The following is an 18814-nucleotide window of genomic DNA, read 5'->3' as shown; positions in this document are numbered from 1 at the left end:
GGGATTTGCAGAATGCATAGAGCAGTGGATATGACTACAACTAACGTTCACTGGTTGTTATTATCCAATAGTTGTGACAGGAGGAGGCAAAAGGTTCGGTAGAGGTTTAAAAACTCATGGAGGACATTACAAGTAGACAGAAGAATACAGTAAGGAACAATTTCATGAAAAATACATTAGCCATAGTGGATGTTTATAGATTATATTTGAAGAATAAGGTTATTGTTTATTGTCACTTTACATAGTGACATCCTTTAGCAAGATCACACTTTGTGCTTATCTGATCTGTGATAAGGGAGAGTGTTTACATAATTACAAAATAATCTATATTGTCTGTAAGAAAAGCAGATAAAGTCACTTGCAAGTTTGCAAAGTGATAGATGGCAGGAAACAAGACAACTAAGTCTCCTGCACTCCCCTTGTCATCCTATTATGTGAAAGGGATGAGCGCATGAGAGTAATGCTTAGTGACACGTTTGTAGCGCTCACCTCTGCAGGAGGAATCCCCTCAGGTGGCTGACATAACAGAGTCACCTCCTGGTCCAGTGACACTTCCCTCGACACAGGCTCCTTCTCGAAATTCTTCCTGAGGTCTTAACAAAGAAACAAACAAAGCGAGTGAAAGATAAAGCGAGGAGTTAACAGGAGTTAATCTAAATTAGATATGCGCACACATAATAACAGGTAGCACTGCAACAGAATGACATTGGAAGCGCTTCCGGAGAGGAATAAAAAACAGCCTGTGCCTATTGGCTCTCCGCTTCTACTCCTGCCAGCTCTGTATAACCACATATTACAGTATGACAGTGATAGAGAGTGACAGAGAAGGATGTATACACAGTGCCTTCCCCTCCCCTTGGGGTATGCAGGTTTAAAATAAACTGAATTCCACATTCATTTAGCCTGTTCATCTACGTTTCTCTTTCTCCTTGCTGCATCCCAGTTTACAGCACACACAACTAGATTGCAAGTGACAGAAATTGACGTGGGGAGGCACAGTCCCCCATAGCACTGCTCTACTGGCACCCCGTGGCAAGATGCACCAGCTCAGTAATAACATGGGCCACCTCATTGCTTACCTGTCTGCTCTTGTTTATATTTAGTGCTCTAAAAGGACCCTGACAACCATGTTCTGAGCAAAGAAAATATAGGCTTCTATTTACCACTGGGAAAGTGCAGTCACCCGGCATTGCTGTTGCAAGCAGCCCATCGCACAAAAAGCATAGCCAGCTGCGTGAGGTGATTATAAGGCATTCATAGTCTCCTTTGCAAACCACACTTAGGCTGGTCATACATGTTCAATTCTTTTGTACAATTTTCCTTCAGATTTACCAAAAACATTATAATAAGAGGTTAAAACTAAACAACACTTTGTATCCAATTAGGCAGGCCCTTGCTCTATATAGTTTAGGGTAAATCTAAAGAAATGTATGGCCAGTCTTAAAGGTTTGATTTGCAAAAACTGGAGAGTGCAAAATTGGGTGCAGATGTGCATGGTAGCTTCTAACTTTAGCTTGTTCAATTAAAGGGGTTGTAAACCCTTCTGGTTTTTTTTGTTTACCTTAATGCATCCTATGGTACACTTATTTTGCATGTGCATTTGGTGTTTTAGATTATAGGCCTGTAATTCTTAGGAATAACTCACTTAAATCTGTCCAAACAAGAGTCTAGTAGACATCCGGGGTATGATAAAGTTTGAAACACAAAATCATAAATTTAATAATATCATAAATAACTATAAATAATTATAACAAATAATAATATAATAAAAATTATTCAATAATGTAATCAAATCAAAAACACTGAAATTTGCTCAGTTGCAGAATTGTCGCTGTCATTACTTTCAGTGTTTGATGATGAATTTCCCCACAAATCGATATCGCTCAATTCTGCAAGTGATTCAAATTTATTATTGCTGTTTTCTAGCTGGTCTAAAAGCACTTTGGATGTAAATGGACACTTTTTAGTTGCTATGGACAATCTACAGGTTCCAGGCAGAAAGAACAGTTTTTAAAATATATAAAAGTGCATGCACTGGACAGACCACTAGGGACAAAGGGGGTGTGTAATTATTTTATACAGTACTGTAATCTCTAAAATTACAGTAAACTGTATGTGTATTGTGTTTTTACTTTTTTTTTTCGTCGATCTCCGTCCCCGTGCGTCGTAACGTCGCAGGGAACAGAGCTCGGCGGCACTCGGGCCCTGCGAATCAAGCAAGGAGGACACAGCTGGCTCACACAGCATGGAGACATCGCAGGATCCATGGGACAAGGTAAGTAACCATGCCTGGATACTGCAATGCGATCCCGAGTCTGGCTCGGGGATACCGCTAATGGTACTGGATTTCCACCCCGAGCCAGACTCGGGATTACCGCCAGGGAGGTTAAAGTCCTGAACTTTTGCTTCAATTGTAAATCATTACAGGTGCATAAAAAAAATAAAGTTTAGTGTCTTATAGTGTCTGCAGCCCGAATAAAAAAGCCTTTCCCTGACAGCATGCTGCAGAGAGGGACTATCACTCTCAGTGGTGAAGCAGAGATCTCACTGTAGAGATCTGAAACTCCTCATGCTGATCCTGAACTATAGCTCTGCAATCAGCAAAGCCCATGCTCTTTAGTAAAAGGGGAGCTCTGGTTCTGACTCAGCAATAGTTGGACCTCCATAAATAGATCATTACCTCCCCACAGACAGCAAGCATGCTTTCCTGGCAAGGGATAGGCTTTTCTACTTGGCCTGCGTTTTAAAGAAAGCAAACTGTACGACTTTGGTCATATTTTGTTTTGATGCATCTGGAATGTATTTCGTTATTTAAGACCAAAATTGTATTTGGGCTTTAAAAACAAATATATATATATATATATATATATATATATATATATATATATATATATATATATATATATCATTACAATTTTTTACGTGCTTTGTCCCATGTTTTTAGGTGCCTCCAAAGATCAGCCATAGATGGAGCAAAACTCTTCCTGAATTTCAATCCATCTATAGGCTGGCTGCTCATTCTGAAGTTGATCCATGGTTCAGTACAACCAGCCTGTCATTTTTTTTGTGCGATCACCAGCAGTGATCATTGTATTCTGACAACAGGGAAACCTTACTCACCCGTGGTGTAAAGAAAATTGCTTAATGTATGGCCTGCTTAAAGGGGTTTTAAAGGTAAAAAAAAAATCCCTAAATAGCTTCCTTTACATTAGTGCAGTCCTCCTTCACTTACCTCATCCTTCGATTTTGCTTTTAAATGTCCTTATTTCTTCGGAGAAATTCTCACTTCCTGTTCTTCTGTCTGTAACTACACACAGTAATGCAACACTTTCTCCCTGGTGTCGAAAAAGCCTCTTGAGGTGGGAGGGGGCGAGCAGGAGTGTCAGGACGCCCGCTAACACACAGCTCCTCTCTATCTGCAAAGTAGAAAGTGTCCTGACTTGCCTGCTTGCCCCCTCCCCCCTCAAGAGGCTTTCTCCACACCAGGGAGAAAGCCTTGTATTACTGTGTGGAGTTACAGGCAGAAGAACAGGAAGTGAGGATTTCTCAGAAGAAATAAGGACATTCAAAAGCAAAATGGAAGGATGAGGTAAGTGAAGGAGGACTGCACTAAGGTGAAGGAAGCTATTTAGGGATTTTTTTTTACCTTTACAACCCCTTTTAAGTCTAGTTATATAGTGTAACCTGCCCCACTCCCCCTTCCATATGGAAAATCTGACCACAGCTTGGGAGGAGACAGATCCATTGTAACTGCCGCTTGTCTTGCCTCAGAACACTCTCCTGGAACAACTGCAGCAAGGGGAATGCAGAGAGACAGGTGCCAGGGCAGGTCAGACATTATAACTAAACTCTGGAAGAACCTGGCAACATCAGACAAAGTACTACAATTGTTTTGTTCTTGGGGGGCAGGCAGAACAATGTAAAACTGTATAATGAAAGTTCTTGTAAGGTAAACCTTTCAGGAAATAACACATAGTAAAATGACCAAACAGATGCATATTAGCCACTCTCCACAACCACATAGTATCTTTAGCGTGGTCACTATTACAATCTGCTTTGGTAACCTCTTGAGAAATCTGAGCATCCAGATATGGGGCAGATATGGGGTATATATGAATGCTTCCTCTGCCTTCCCAGAATGCAGTGCTCTGTGCTTCTGTGACCTATGACTAGGCCTGAGCATTGTCACCTGAGGTTGTTAGAGTGTGCCTATTAGTATGGAATACAAATTTGATATTTGTATAGCATATATAGGAGGGGGGCTGCAGTGGTAGATCTAGGTGGAACATTATTAGTGGTACTCTCTGGTACCAAGGGGTACATGCTCTGCAGCTTTGTGTGACCCATGAGAGGTGCATTTAACATAATTACAAAATTAGGTAATAAAAAAATAATGTGCAAAGCAGAATCATGTCAGTGATCATCTTTCATTAAAAGATACTTTTAGGCTGGGTTCACACTTATGCGAATTGTATGCGGTCTTCTCCGCATCCAATTTGCATAGCAGGAGATTGTGACGGGCTCTCTATGGAGTCGGTTCACACATCTCCGCAGGGGCTCCAGTGTGTCTTTTGGTTTGTTTCAGGTCTGAATTCAGTCCAAAATTCAGGTTGAAATCAGACCTGAAACAGTGAATGGAAACTCACCGGACTCCTGCTGTGAGCCGCTGCATTTTCCAGTGTGAACACAGCCTAAATCAATGAAATATAAACTCTTAATTTTTAAAATGGATTATCATTGTATACTTTTTTTTATATAAACTTTCATTTTTATTCTTATTAACATCACATACATATATACAAAACAAACACCATGACAAGAAATTAACATTGTATACTTTTAAATGTAATTTCACTGCGATTTTTAAGATACATACAGTATAAGCAAAAATTACTATGTGACCGACTTACTAATACGGATTAAAAAAAGTACTTAAGCAATCAAATGCATATTCACTTTCATGTACTTTGCTGTACAACTTGTTTTACCTCAGTTGACGTTTTAGGCTAAATAAGCTTGTTAGTGATAATCGGCGATATTATTCTAATACCGTCGGTAACAAATCATCGACTGCGGTGGAAAATATAGCATCTTAATGCAGCTTCTTTGTTAAAATAGATGTAAACCCAATAACAAAAATCTTATCTAAGCTTTAAAAAAGTAATTTTCAATATTTTTATATTTGTAACTTTTTCAGGCACCTCCTGTTATTGGTCCTTGTATACCATTTTTGCACCTGTGTTGCCAGTCACCCTGACAAACAAGATCACAATGGAGACTTATAAAAGGATGTTTCAACCCACTGTTGTCACCATCAGCAAACCCAGGCTGAGAAATTCCATGAAGCCATCACTGGAGTACATGCATATAGACACACATTGGCTTCAAAGAGAGGGCAAAAGGGCCAGCAACAAGGAATAAAAAACTTGAAAACTGTGTTTTATGAACAAAAAGGCCATTGTTTATGATTCACAGTGCTTTAATAAACTAAATGCTGCTCAATTAGGGTTTACATGTACTTTAAATATTTTCAGTTCTGAAATTCCTGAAGATTTTCCATACTATTAAAATTATTTTCTATAAAATATTTTTTATTTAATTGATATTTGCCTTCCTGTTAGCTAAGATTACAACTCCATTTCTAGAGAGTTTGTACAATACTCACTGAATATTATTATTGTTATTTGCCTCTGGTGCACACTGACATGGTAAATGCCCCAAGGAGCTTACAATCTGCGCAGCACTAAAGTGAGGTGACATGACAGCTGTGACATGCACTTACAGTAAGCAAGCAAGCCCTGATGCATTTTAGGATAGATGTGTTAATGCCAATAATGAGCAGATACTCAAACATATCTGGAGGCATACATTAGCATTGACAAAAGTCACATAACTGTGATCTTGTGACATTTTTCAAATGGAAAGATACTGAGAAAATAGCAAAAAGATAAATAATGTAACAGCTTAGTAAACCATAGAAACCGATGGAACAAAAGACTCAGGAATCAGATCAGTGCGATGTTCAAAGTATTTAGCTGTCAGTTCAAAAAAAGAGGGGGACCAGACAGTACATTTTGAATACACTCACACAATTTGACAGTGGAAACAGCAGTCTTCACAAAGGCGTATATGTTGGTCGTAAGTCTACAAATCACATTAACAAGTTAAGTTTTATCAAGAGCTGTCGTCCTGCATTGCCAAAGAATCAAAAATAAATAGTATGCTCTTATTTACTGGGTGTAATATACAGTACGTCTTCGAAATTTTACAATATTGACCCAAAAACCTGGCAAGTGGCTACTTACATTCAACAAGTTTGTAAACATTTGTCATTAAAAACTAAATTTCCTGGAGAAAATAATAAAACGATCAATTGTTACAGAAGCCATTGTGTAATTTAATTATATTAAAAGTGATCTTTCCATTTCAATCTGTAGCCAGCTTTGATTTTCTAAAACTGTAGAAAAAGAAATTAAATGTCGTTTTCTTGTATCCATGACAACAGTGTGGTGATGTGGGTTTTGTACACTCTGTATAGAATGCCCTCAGAAATGTCATTTATGGCTCATCTGATTTCAGGAATCCCCAGCGCTGTTTTTAAGATTTGTAAGCTATTTGTGATATGCTTGACTTAGATACTGCAAATATGGAGGAAGGCTAAGGTGCAGGTTTTCTCTTTTTGGAATGTTGGGACTTACAGTAGTTAGACCTTTCAATTTGGCGGTTCTTCAGGAAGTTCCTGAAATGGCCCACTCCAATAGTTACTATACAACAGCAAGTAATGCCGCGTGCGCACGATCAGGCTTTTGCCTGGCCAAATCTCATCGGAATTCCGACGTAATTCCGTTGGAGAAAAATAGAACATGTTCTATATCTAAACTCTGATGGAATTCATCGTAATTTCTGATGAAAAAACTCTGATGGAGCTACACACGATCGGAATATCCAATGGAAAAAGTCTGTCTGACTTTTTCCATCGAAAATTCCGATTGTGTGTACGTGGCATTGGACGCTTAAAAGAGGCAGGCAGGAATCAGAGCAAACTGTTGAATCAAGTCAATCTATTTCAGGTGATCATGTTAATGGGAAACTGTACTAAGTATAAATGCTCCTATTGCTAATCACCACCACTAGGGATGAGCTCCGCGTTCGATTCGAACGTATGTTCGACTCGAACATCGGTCGTTCGATCGTTCGTCGAAACTCGAACAAAACGGGTCGTTCGCGCCAAATTCGAGTGACGCAAAACGTCCCATAATTCACTGGGGCGTTGAGCGCTGATGATTGGCCAAGCATGCTGTATGTCCCGCATGCTTGGCCAATCACAGCGCTCAAAAAACGAAGAGCCATAATTGGCCAAAGCCAGGGTGGCTTTGGCCAATTATGGCTCAGGGGGATTAGTACACGCCCCCCACTATAAAAGGCAGCCTGCACGGCTGCCTAGTGTAGTGTGTTGGCGGTTCTAGAGAAGATCAGTCAGTCAGACAGAGAGAGATAGAGAGATAGAGACACAGTGTCTTAACCAGATAGATAGATAGATAGATAGATAGATAGATAGATAGATAGAGTAGGAAGTGTAGTCAGTATAGTTAAAAGTACAGTTTGTAGAGAATATATTCACATCCTTAGGCGTTGTCAATATATTTATAAACTGTACAGCTCAGCTAGTTTATCTATCAGGCAGGAGATTGTTCTACATGCAGCGCTCTAACGTGTTGTATTGCCTGCATTAGGGATTTACTTTAAATATAATTATTCTGTGTTATTTAACGTGTGCTAGTTAATTGCACACACAGACGCATTACCTGTTACTGCACGTGTGCAATTTATTTGCACAGAAGCGCAGTCGCTGTTAATGCAACTGGGCTATTGAATTGCACAGAAACGCAGTCGCTATTACTGCGTGCGTGCTGTTTAATAGCAACTAAAGGCAGTTGGTGTCACTGCGTGCTGTTAAATCGCATTTGACCGCAGTCGCTATTACTGCGTGCGTGCTGTTTAATAGCAACTAAAGGCAGTTGGTGTCACTGCGTGCGTGCTGTTAAATCGCATTTGACCGCAGTCGCTATTACTGCGTGCGTGCTGTTTAATAGCAACTAAAGGCAGTTGGTGTCACTGCGTGCGTGCTGTTAAATCGCATTTGACCGCAGTCGCTATTACTGCGTGCGTGCTGTTTAATAGCAACTAAAGGCAGTTGGTGTCACTGCGTGCGTGCTGTTAAATCGCATTTGACCGCAGTCGCTATTACTGCGTGCGTGCTGTTTAATATCAACTAAAGGCAGTTGGTGTCACTGCGTGCGTGCTGTTAAATCGCATTTGACCGCAGTCGCTATTACTGCGTGCGTGCTGTTTAATAGCAACTAAAGGCAGTTGGTGTCACTGCGTGCGTGCTGTTAAATCGCATTTGACCGCAGTCGCTATTACTGCGTGCGTGCTGTTTATTAGCAACTAAAGGCAGTTGGTGTCACTGCGTGCGTGCTGTTAAATCGCATTTGACCGCAGTCGCTATTACTGCGTGCGTGCTGTTTAATAGCAACTAAAGGCAGTTGGTGTCACTGCGTGCGTGCTGTTAAATCGCATTTGACCGCAGTCGCTATTACTGCGTGCGTGCTGTTTAATAGCAACTAAAGACAGTTGGTGTCACTGCGTGCGTGCTGTTAAATCGCATTTGACCGCAGTCGCTATTACTGCGTGCGTGCTGTTTAATAGCAACTAAAGGCAGTTGGTGTCACTGCGTGCGTGCTGTTAAATCGCATTTGACCGCAGTCGCTATTACTGCGTGCGTGCTGTTTAATAGCAACTAAAGGCAGTTGGTGTCACTGCGTGCGTGCTGTTAAATCGCATTTGAACGCAGTCGCTATTACTGCGTGCGTGCTGTTTAATAGCAACTAAAGGCAGTTGGTGTCACTGCGGCTATTTTGTTACTTTACACTTGAGCCAAGTCGCTCTTACTGTGTGGTTGCTGTTTAATACCATCTGAAAGCAGTTGGTGTGACAGCGACTATTTTGTTACTTTACACTTGAACCAAGTCGCTCTTACTGTGTGATTGCTGTTTAATACCATCTGAACGCAGTCGGTGTGACAGCGACTATTTTGTTACTTTACACTTGAGCCAAGTCGCTCTTACTGTGTGGTTGCTGTTTAATACCATCTGAACGCAGTTGGTGTGACAGCGACTATTTTGTTACTTTACACTTGAGCCAAGTCGCTCTTACTGTGTGGTTGCTGTTTAATACCATCTGAACGCAGTTGGTGTGACAGCGACTATTTTGTTACTTTACACTTGAACCAAGTCGCTCTTACTGTGTGATTGCTGTTTAATACCATCTGAACGCAGTCGGTGTGACAGCGACTACTTTGTTACTTTACACTTGAGCCAAGTCGCTCTTACTGTGTGGTTGCTGTTTAATACCATCTGAACGCAGTCGGTGTGACAGCGACTATTTTGTTACATAACACCTGAACGCATAACTATGGCTGGAAGGACAAAGAGAGGCAGAGAGTCACGAGGGCAAGCAGGCTCTGCATCTAGAGGTAACGCTGGTGATGGATGTGGTGCATCCTCTTCAGCACGTGGCCGTGGCCGCTCGTCCTTCTTTTCGGGAGCTGGCCGTGTTGAGCCTCAACATGCTGAGAAATTAGTTGAGTGGATGACCAAGCCGTCCTCATCCTCCTCATCCTCTCTCACACAGACTGATTATAGTTTGTCTGGCAAAGCAGCTGCCAAGGCGTCCTCTACCCTCTGCACAATGGGATCACACAATCCTTCCCTAGTCCCACCGTGTCCTCCTGAGGAGTCCCCCGAACTGTTTCAACACAGTGTTGGGTACATGCTAGCTGAAGATGCACAGCGTTTTGAAGACTCCGATGACGGAACACTGATAGAGGAAGGCATTGATGTGAGCCCAGGGAGAGGGGGTGGCCGAGAGGGACAACAATCTGGGAGTGATGTTCCCCCAGCTGGAGCATACTGCCAGGTTGTCGCCAGTGATGATGAGGAGGGAGGGGATGATGAGGTCATTGACTCTACCTGGGTGCCTGGTAGGAGAGAGGAGGAGGAGGAAGAGGACGAGGCACATGCACATCTTCAAAGAGGCAGGAAGCCCTCCAGGGGTCAGCTTAAGGGCAGTACACCAACTGCATTACGTGGCGCTGCTGTGTCTCAACGGTACAGCAAAAGTTCTTTGGTGTGGGCCTTTTTTGAAACCTGTCCATCAGATGCTACCTTTGCTGTTTGCAACATATGTCTCAAGCGTATCTCGCGTGGCCAAAACATCACCCGCTTGGGCACCACATGCTTGTCCAGACATATGTCGACCTGCCATGCAGCTCGTTGGCAGGCATACCAGAAAGACCCACACCAAAGACCAAAGCGGTCCTCCCCTTGCCCTTCTGTGACCTCAAACCCCACTAGACCCCTAGTCCTCTCTGCAGCCTGCACCGAAGGTGTAGAAATAGGTGTGTCACAACGTAGTAGTGGTAGTACATCCGGCCAATCTACTGATATTACCAGACAAATTTCCCTGCCCCAGCTGCTGCAGCGCCGAAAGAAGTACGCTCCCAGCCATCCACATGCCCAGCGGTTGAATGCTAGCTTAGCAAAATTGCTAGCACTTCAACTGCTACCTTTTCAGTTGGTAGATTCTGCCCCCTTCCGTGAGTTTGTGGAATGTGCAGTACCTCAGTGGCAAGTACCCAAACGCCACTTTTTTTCACGGAAGGCGATTCCGGCTCTCTACCGGCATGTGGAAGGCAATGTCCATACCTCGCTGGACAGGGCGGTCAGTGGTAAGGTGCATCTTACCGCTGACTCATGGTCCAGCAGGCATGGACAGGGACGTTACCTGTCTTTTACGGCCCATTGGGTGACTCTGCTGGCAGCTGGGAAGGGCGCAGGTCAAGGCACAGTAGTTTTGGAGGTTGTTCCACCACCACGCCTCCAAAACACTACAACTGCTTGTGACACACCTCTCTCCTCCACCCCCTCCTCTTCTTCTTCCTCTGTGGCCTCTTCCTGTGGTGATGTTGGCTCAGAACCAGCCGTGCTCCGTAGGCGTACGACGGGCTACGCAGGAATGCAGGCCAAGAGATGCATGCGGTCCTAGAGCTGGTGTGCTTGGGAGACAGGAGCCACACTGGGGAAGAGGTTCTTTCAGCTCTGCAGGGGCAGGCTCAGAGGTGGTTGACGCCACGCCAGCTGAAGCCTGGAATGGTGGTCAGCGATAATGGCACCAACCTCCTCTCTGCCCTGCGACGTGGAAAACTCACCCATGTGCCCTGTTTTGCGCATGTTCTCAATTTGGTGGTGCAGCGGTTCTTGGGCAGGTACCCTGGCTTACAGGATGTCCTGAGGCAGGCCAGGAAAGTCTGTGTGCATTTCCGGAGGTCATATAATGCCACTGCTCGGCTGACAGACCTCCAGAGGGAATACAACCTGCCCAAGAACCGCCTAATCTGTGACATGCCCACCAGATGGAACTCTACATTGGCCATGCTGCAGCGGCTGCACACGCAGCAGAGGGCCATCAATGAGTACCTGTGCCAATATGGCAGCAGAACTGGCTCAGGGGAGCTTGGGTTTTTTTCACCACGCCAGTGGGCCTTGATCAGGGATGCATGCACTGTCCTGTCACCATTTGAGGAGGCCACGAGGATGGTGAGCAGTGACAGTGCATGCATCAGTGAGACTGTCCCGCTTATTCACATGTTGGAGCACACCCTACGTGGAATAATGGACAGGGCCCTTGAGGCAGAACAGAGGGAGGAAGAGGAGGACTTCCTTACCTCTCAAGGCCCCCTTTATCCAGACACTGTTCCTGCTTGCCCACCTGGAACACAGGAAGAGGAGGAGGAGGATGAGGAAGAGGAGGAGGAGGAGGATTGTATCAGCAGCATGGAGGTGGAGCCTAGCACTCAGCATCAACAGCAGCAGTCTTCAAGGGATCATTTACAGTCCCAAGGAACACGTGGACTTTTACGTGGCTGGGATGAGGTGGCTGAGGATCCTGTCGTCCTCAGTGACCCAGAGGACTGTGCCCCGAATACCTCTGCAAACCTACGCTGCATGGCCTCCCTGATTCTGCAAAGCCTGCATAAGGATCCTCGTGTACGTGCTATCAAGGAGAGGGATCATTACTGGCTGGCAACTCTCCTTGATCCACGTTACAAGAGTAAGGTAACGGATCTTATGTTGCCATCGCAGAGGGAGCAGAAGATGAAACTACTGCGGGAGGCCTTGCAGAAGGGTCTGTGCAATGCGTTCCCAGAACCGGGGGGATTACCAAAACCTGGCCCTGGACAACGTCTTGCTGAGGCTTCGGTGAGTCAGAGAAGGAGTGGTGGAGAAGGTGGCCGTCTGACCGATGCGTTCAGACAATTTTTTAATCCGCAGCCCCAAGGTCTGACCGGTTCCAGCAACCATCGCCAGCGTCTGGTTTACATGGTCCGGGAATACCTAGCGGCAAGATCCGACTTGGACACCTTCCCCACGGAAAATCCTCTGGCTTACTGGGTCTTGAGGATGGATCACTGGCCAGAGCTTGCACAGTACGCAATTGAGCTACTGGCTTGCCCTGCATCCAGTGTTCTTTCAGAACGTACATTCAGTGCTGCTGGAGGCTTTGTGACCGATCACAGGGTACGCCTCTCCACCGACTCTGTTGATCGACTGACCTTCATCAAAATGAATCAGGCTTGGATCAACACCGGCTACCAAGCACCTGATGCTGATGTTACTGAATAAGAATTTTGTGTTGAAATATCAGATCCCTTTGAGACTGCTGATGCTGAGTGACTGTCCTGTTGTGCTGCTGATGGAATATCCTTCTCCTCCTCACTTTTCATGCTGTTAGCTAGTAAGAAATTTTGTTTTTCTGTGCTCCGCCACCAGTGCCTAAGGCCTAATTTTTCTGCCCCTGTTTAACAGGGGCGCCTAATAACAATTTTTGATGCAATACTTTGCACGTGGCCTAAGGCCTAATTTTTGTGCCCCTGTGTAACAGGGGCGTCTAATAACAATTTTTGATGCAATACTTTGCACGTGGCCTAAGGCCTAATTTTTGTGCCCCTGTGTAACAGGGGCGCCTAATAACAATTTTTGATGCAATACTTTGCACGTGGCTCCTTGTTGCGCTCCAATTACAGATATTGGGAGGGGTTGCAGTGTTATGTTGCGCCTAATAACAATTTTGGATGCAATACTTTGCACGTGGCCTAAGGCCTAATTTTTCTGCCCCTGTGTAACAGGGGTGTCTAATAACAATTTTTGATGCAATACTTTGCACGTGGCTCCTTGTTGCGCTCCAATTACAGATATTGGGAGGGGTTGCAGTGTTATGTTGCGCCTATGGACACATTTTTATGCCCCTGTGTAACAGGGGCACCTAATAACAATTTTTGATGCAATACTTTGCACGTGGCTCCTTGTTGCGCTCCAATTACAGATATTGGGAGGGGTTGCAGTGTTATGTTGCGCCTACGGACACATTTTTATGCCCCTGTGTAACAGGGGCACCTAATAACAATTTTTGATGCAATACTTTGCACGTGGCTCCTTGTTGCGCTCCAATTACAGATATTGGGAGGGGTTGCAGTGTTATGTTGCGCCTATGGACACATTTTTATGCCCCTGTGTAACAGGGGCACCTAATAACAATTTTTGATGCAATACTTTGCACGTGGCTCCTTGTTGCGCTCCAATTACAGATATTGGGAGGGGTTGCAGTGTTATGTTGCGCCTATGGACACATTTTTATGCCCCTGTGTAACAGGGGCACCTAATAACAATTTTTGATGCAATACTTTGCACGTGGCTCCTTGTTGCGCTCCAATTACAGATATTGGGAGGGGTTGCAGTGTTATGTTGCGCCTACGGACACATTTTTATGCCCCTGTGTAACAAGGGCGCCTAATAACAATTTTTGATGCAATACTTTGCACGTGGCTCCTTGTTGCGCTCCAATTACAGATATTGGGAGGGGTTGCAGTGTTATGTTGCGCCTACGGACACATTTTTATGCCCCTGTGTAACAAGGGCGCCTAATAACAATTTTTGATGCAATACTTTGCACGTGGCTCTTTGTTGCGCTACAATTACAGTATGTTTGAGGGGTGCCCTTTTTTCTACAATTTTGCTTTCCCAAAAAGATAATGCCACCCCCCCACCACCCCTAAAATAATCGAGATATTGTTCCCACACAGCACGTGCGCAACCAGTATTAAATTACTTTGTTCTTATAATAATTTAATGTTGTGCAGGGACATTTCTAAACATGTGCCACTACTAGAGACACACAGCAGGTGTGATATTTGAAGGAATTTTTCATTTTTTTTTTTTACTTTAAACATCATTAAAATCGCTGCTCCGCAAAAACGTCCGTTTTTAAAATATTTTTTTCGATTGATACATGTTCCCTGGGGCAAGACCCGGGTTCTGAAAGACGTTTACCAACATTAAATTGAATATTGGTCTTTAAAATGATCGTTTTTGAATTCGAACGTTCGAGTCCCATAGACTTCAATGGGGTTCTAAATGTTCGCGCGAACCCGCGGTCTGTTCGAACGTTCTGATGCGAACCGAACCCGGGTATGTTCGGCTCATCCCTAACCACCACTAGGAACCATTGAAATAATCTCCAGGTCTCAAGGAATCCCTGCTAAAACCAGTTCATTAGAGGTCAGCAAGAAAAATGCTCCTTACACTTGTGGCCAGTGGGAAGAATGCCCATTACATTAGTGGTAGGAATGCCACTTCCACAGCCAAAAATATAATTGATGTCATGCAGCTGACTTTGCCATGTAGCAATAGCTCTGTAAGTTTGCAGGTGCAATAGAATGGGAGATCAATCAGCCACAGCTCAAGGGACTCCCAGCAGCTTCTGGAGGAATCTCTAGGGTTCCACATAACCCTGTTTGAGAATGACTACTCTACTATCAACAAGGGTGGTCATGCTGATCATATGTCTTCATCTCTTTCTAAGCCACTGACCCAGCAGATTAGGAGTTCTGACTTTCCTGATCTACACACTTCCTTCAGGTCAGTAAGTTATAAGGCAGCCACAGGAAGGCGAGTACAGAATACATAGCTACAGAGGGCTAACATAAACATGAACATTAACCTTGTGCTTTGCCTTGCACAGGTTTACTTTAAGAATTGCTATCCACTCCCTCCCACTCAAAGAAAAATTTAGCAATCTTTTTTTACTACACATGCATTGGCAAAAGAGTGTGGAGAATAGTATGGTACACTAATAACTATTACATTGATGGGCAATTAAAAAAAAACACAGTACACATATTTCTGAAATATACAGTACATAAGCCTAATCTGAAAATAAATAAATAAATAAAATAAGCTAAATATAATTTTCAAGTGGTATTTGGATAAGCAGGATGTGTAACAGGAAAACACTTTGCCACTACACTTGACACAAATGAATGTATCATATCATCCTTTTGTTTCTGCCTCTCAATGCCTACCAACAGCTGTGATGTATAGCCAGAATCAGAATCTCATTGAGTGCTGGATGCAGGATTTTTAAGCTGGACTTATGATCCAGATTTTTGAGTGTATTTGGTATTATGTTAGTATTAGGTTAATTTATACGTAACAATCTTTAGCCTAATATTTAGGGGAAGTAAAGCAATATTTACATTTTTGTAGTTAGATATTTTTATTTTATATTTTATTCAATGCAGTCGTTTATTACAATAACATGTTTATTATAGTATTTAATTTTGTTTTTAATTTGTTTTATTTCAATTCATATCTAATTTATTCATATATAAATTTGTTGTTAGTGGTGATTTATGTTATGTTTGTTTTTGTGTTTTGCTTTGTTCTACTGTACCTTGAGTATAATTGTATTTTAATAATTTTCCTTTGGAATTATTAAATTATTCTGACTATGAAAAGGCAAGTAAGTAACGTTAAGCACAAGCATTACAGAGCAGGTCATGTGCAGAAGATGACAGGTATCTGTATTTCGATCAGTAATGTTACTGACTGGATAAGGGTTTAGCTGTTTACTTTAAATGCTGATGTGCAGTGATTAACTTCTTCCATGCAAAAGTCCCCTGGAACATCGCTAGTGATAGATGCTATTTTTAAATGCATTCAACAAGCACAAACATTATAAAATCATTTTAAGGTCTCCATAGAAACCAGATATCCTGAGCATGTCTACTAAAACGTATCAAGCACATGCCTGATAGTATTACCTAAAAAGAACGACATACAGTACATAGCTATTTCATGGTCGACTCACATACCAGGCATATTCATCTCATATTCACCACCAGCAAAAAGCTAATGACTTATGTCATAAAGTGAGCCGATTCTGCCAAAGTGTAAAAAAAACAAGCGGACTGGATACAGTAGCTGTGTTATACAACTAATTGTCAGGGTTATGAGCGGTCATTAGTAATCTACCGCTGCTGGCTTTGTAGATATGGTTATTCAAAGAGTGTTATAACTGGACATAGCATACTGCACAATTATAGAGCTTACCTTCTGACTTATAATATTGTTTGGATTGATTCAAGTACATCTGTCATGACAGAAAAACATGGTATGCTACTGTACCAATCTGTTTCTAAAAATGCTAGTTGCCCGGTGTGTGACGGACTGTGCAGCCCCCAGCTTGGGTGCCTCCATCAGTATACAGCTTCCTCCAGTCTTGAATCAGGAAACAGGTGTTATAGCCGAGCACCCAAGAACTAGATGACACTAGCTTAGGTGCAGACTGGAACTGGAACAGGATCTTTATTATAAACTCACACAGAATATATAGCACACAAGAACAGGGCCGGTCACATTACACTAACAATTCTCATTAGCACATCTAAAGAACAGTCAACATAAACAGTATATTAATCCACATCTAGTCACTAATAACAGACAGTGATTTAATTAACATGAACTAATTAACAACTAGTCACCTGACAAGTCTAGGTGACTCAGGTCAATGTCTACCCAGACAGTTTGGCACAAGTATTTAATAATTCCCAGGGCTGTCCAAATCTCATTAACCAGCTTTCGTTTCACACACATCTTCTGACTGAGTTTCCAGTTGGCAGAGACCATCATGGCTTCATTGATTGTTAAATGTAATAATGTCTTCTTGCATTATATAACAGGACATCTTTCTAAATGCTTGTAGCTCCCTCAAATGGCAGGTCCCATAATCAGTAGGCAAGGGGCTACCCTGCAGTCCCCTCCAAAAGCCCCTGTCCCGGTTGGGTCTGTCACATTGCTTGGCTATTATACTGATTCATTTAGCTTTTCTGAATCGCTGACTAAAGCAACTGTGGTTGTATCCTGCTGACCTGCTGACCAAGTCTGTGGGCGGGACTACTTTGCCCATGCACATGGGGTAGCACTCGCCCGGAGCCTGCTTATCAATGCCTGGGACCAGGCAGAGACTGTGGTCATGTGAAATGCCAATATTACATTATGGAAGTTCAGACTTTGGATAAGCCTTCACTGTGTGCTACTGCTAAAGTGTGTGCTAAAGTGCAGAGTTCCTCTGAAAATGACTTGCTGTTTTTGCATTAGGAGGGACATGCTGAGCTAGTGCCCACTCCCCCAGTCCAGCTCTGTTAACTCATTCCCAGTAATAGAATGGGGTCCTGCTGAGCACCTAGCATGGACATTATCTCACTTAACTTTCCTGCCTGTACAACATGACCAGGCCATGGATCTCCATTAAAGTCTGCTCCTGGTTGCAATGGGAGATGGACTGCTGGGGAGGGAGCTAAAACACTGGCCCCTTTGATACCGGAGGACCTGTCACCTTACCAGGTACCACACCTAAACATTGGTTGCCTGTGGCTTGTTTCTTCACTTGGTTGCCTGCAGCAACTACACTTCTCGTACTTGTCTTGCCAAATTAACCTTTTATAATAGTGTGACTTCATACCCCATACTGCAATTTAACTTTCGGCTCTGTCCCGTCCACTCTCTCGGTCCTAGCGATTTCCCTCTTTTATATCACAGTTGGGCCCATCAAAACCAAAATGGCTGGGAAAAACAGAACCAAAAATATTTTAACCCCTGCCCCAGCCTGTCATTTTTGCAAACTCATCTGTTAACCTTTCTCTGTCCTGCATTTCTGCCCCTCAGATGGCTATGGTGTCTTGAAGGGTTTCTCACCACATAGCCACCCATATTTGTGTACTCCCAGCAGCGACTACATCCCAAAATGCTGATGCAGTGTTTGGAGATTAACTGATGTAACAATAACATATAGTTAAACTTTGTTTGGTGGATGTGAATGGGAAAAATTAGTTTTGCTGTAAGGGTTCAATGAGACTTTTAAGTTTGAAGTAAAAAAAACGGTGTTCACTTCAGATACTCAGTCACTGGCAAGAAAATATTTTGTAAATGTCCCTGCACAATTGGTTGTTTATATTCACTCCACTTCACCTCACTTGATTTGTTAGTAAATCAGGCCCTTTGAGTTCAGTAGTAAAGCTCACTGCCCATGTACATGGCATTCACGCTTCAGTGAGTCTTATGAGCAGGCTCTGCCTGGGGTGTACTAAGTGCAGCAAAGAGCTAAAGGGGCTCAGCACTTCCAGGGCATCCATAAACACAAATCCTTGTTTGCATGGATCTAAATTTATCAGTTACTGTTCTGTTCTTTTTTTATTTAGAAATAAGTTGTAAGGGATACTGACTGCAGGTATCCAACAGCAGCAGAAATGACCAGTTCAGGATAGCTGTATTTAGGAAACTGGAATCAGACTGACTATGATTAGAATGAAGCTTATCAATGCACACAACACCTATCCAACACCAACAGATCATAAACA

At 43.1% G+C, this 18814-nt stretch overlaps 1 protein-coding gene across 3 annotated transcripts in view; it reads right to left on the bottom strand.

The window, feature by feature from the left end:
- UNC5A (unc-5 netrin receptor A) overlaps positions 1–18814 on the bottom strand; it is a 571376-nt gene that overhangs the window by 142978 nt on the left and 409584 nt on the right. For all 3 annotated transcript variants that reach the window (XM_040344399.1, XM_040344401.1, XM_040344402.1), the window contains exon 4: positions 490–593. In XM_040344399.1, the coding sequence (XP_040200333.1) occupies positions 490–593 (104 nt within the window). The remainder of the gene's footprint in view (positions 1–489; positions 594–18814) is intronic.

Source organism: Rana temporaria, chromosome 3 (assembly GCF_905171775.1).
Source record: "Rana temporaria chromosome 3, aRanTem1.1, whole genome shotgun sequence".
NCBI lineage: Eukaryota > Metazoa > Chordata > Amphibia > Anura > Ranidae > Rana > Rana temporaria.
Note: the sequence above shows the minus strand (reverse complement) of the source record. Positions and strands in the feature narration are given on the sequence as shown.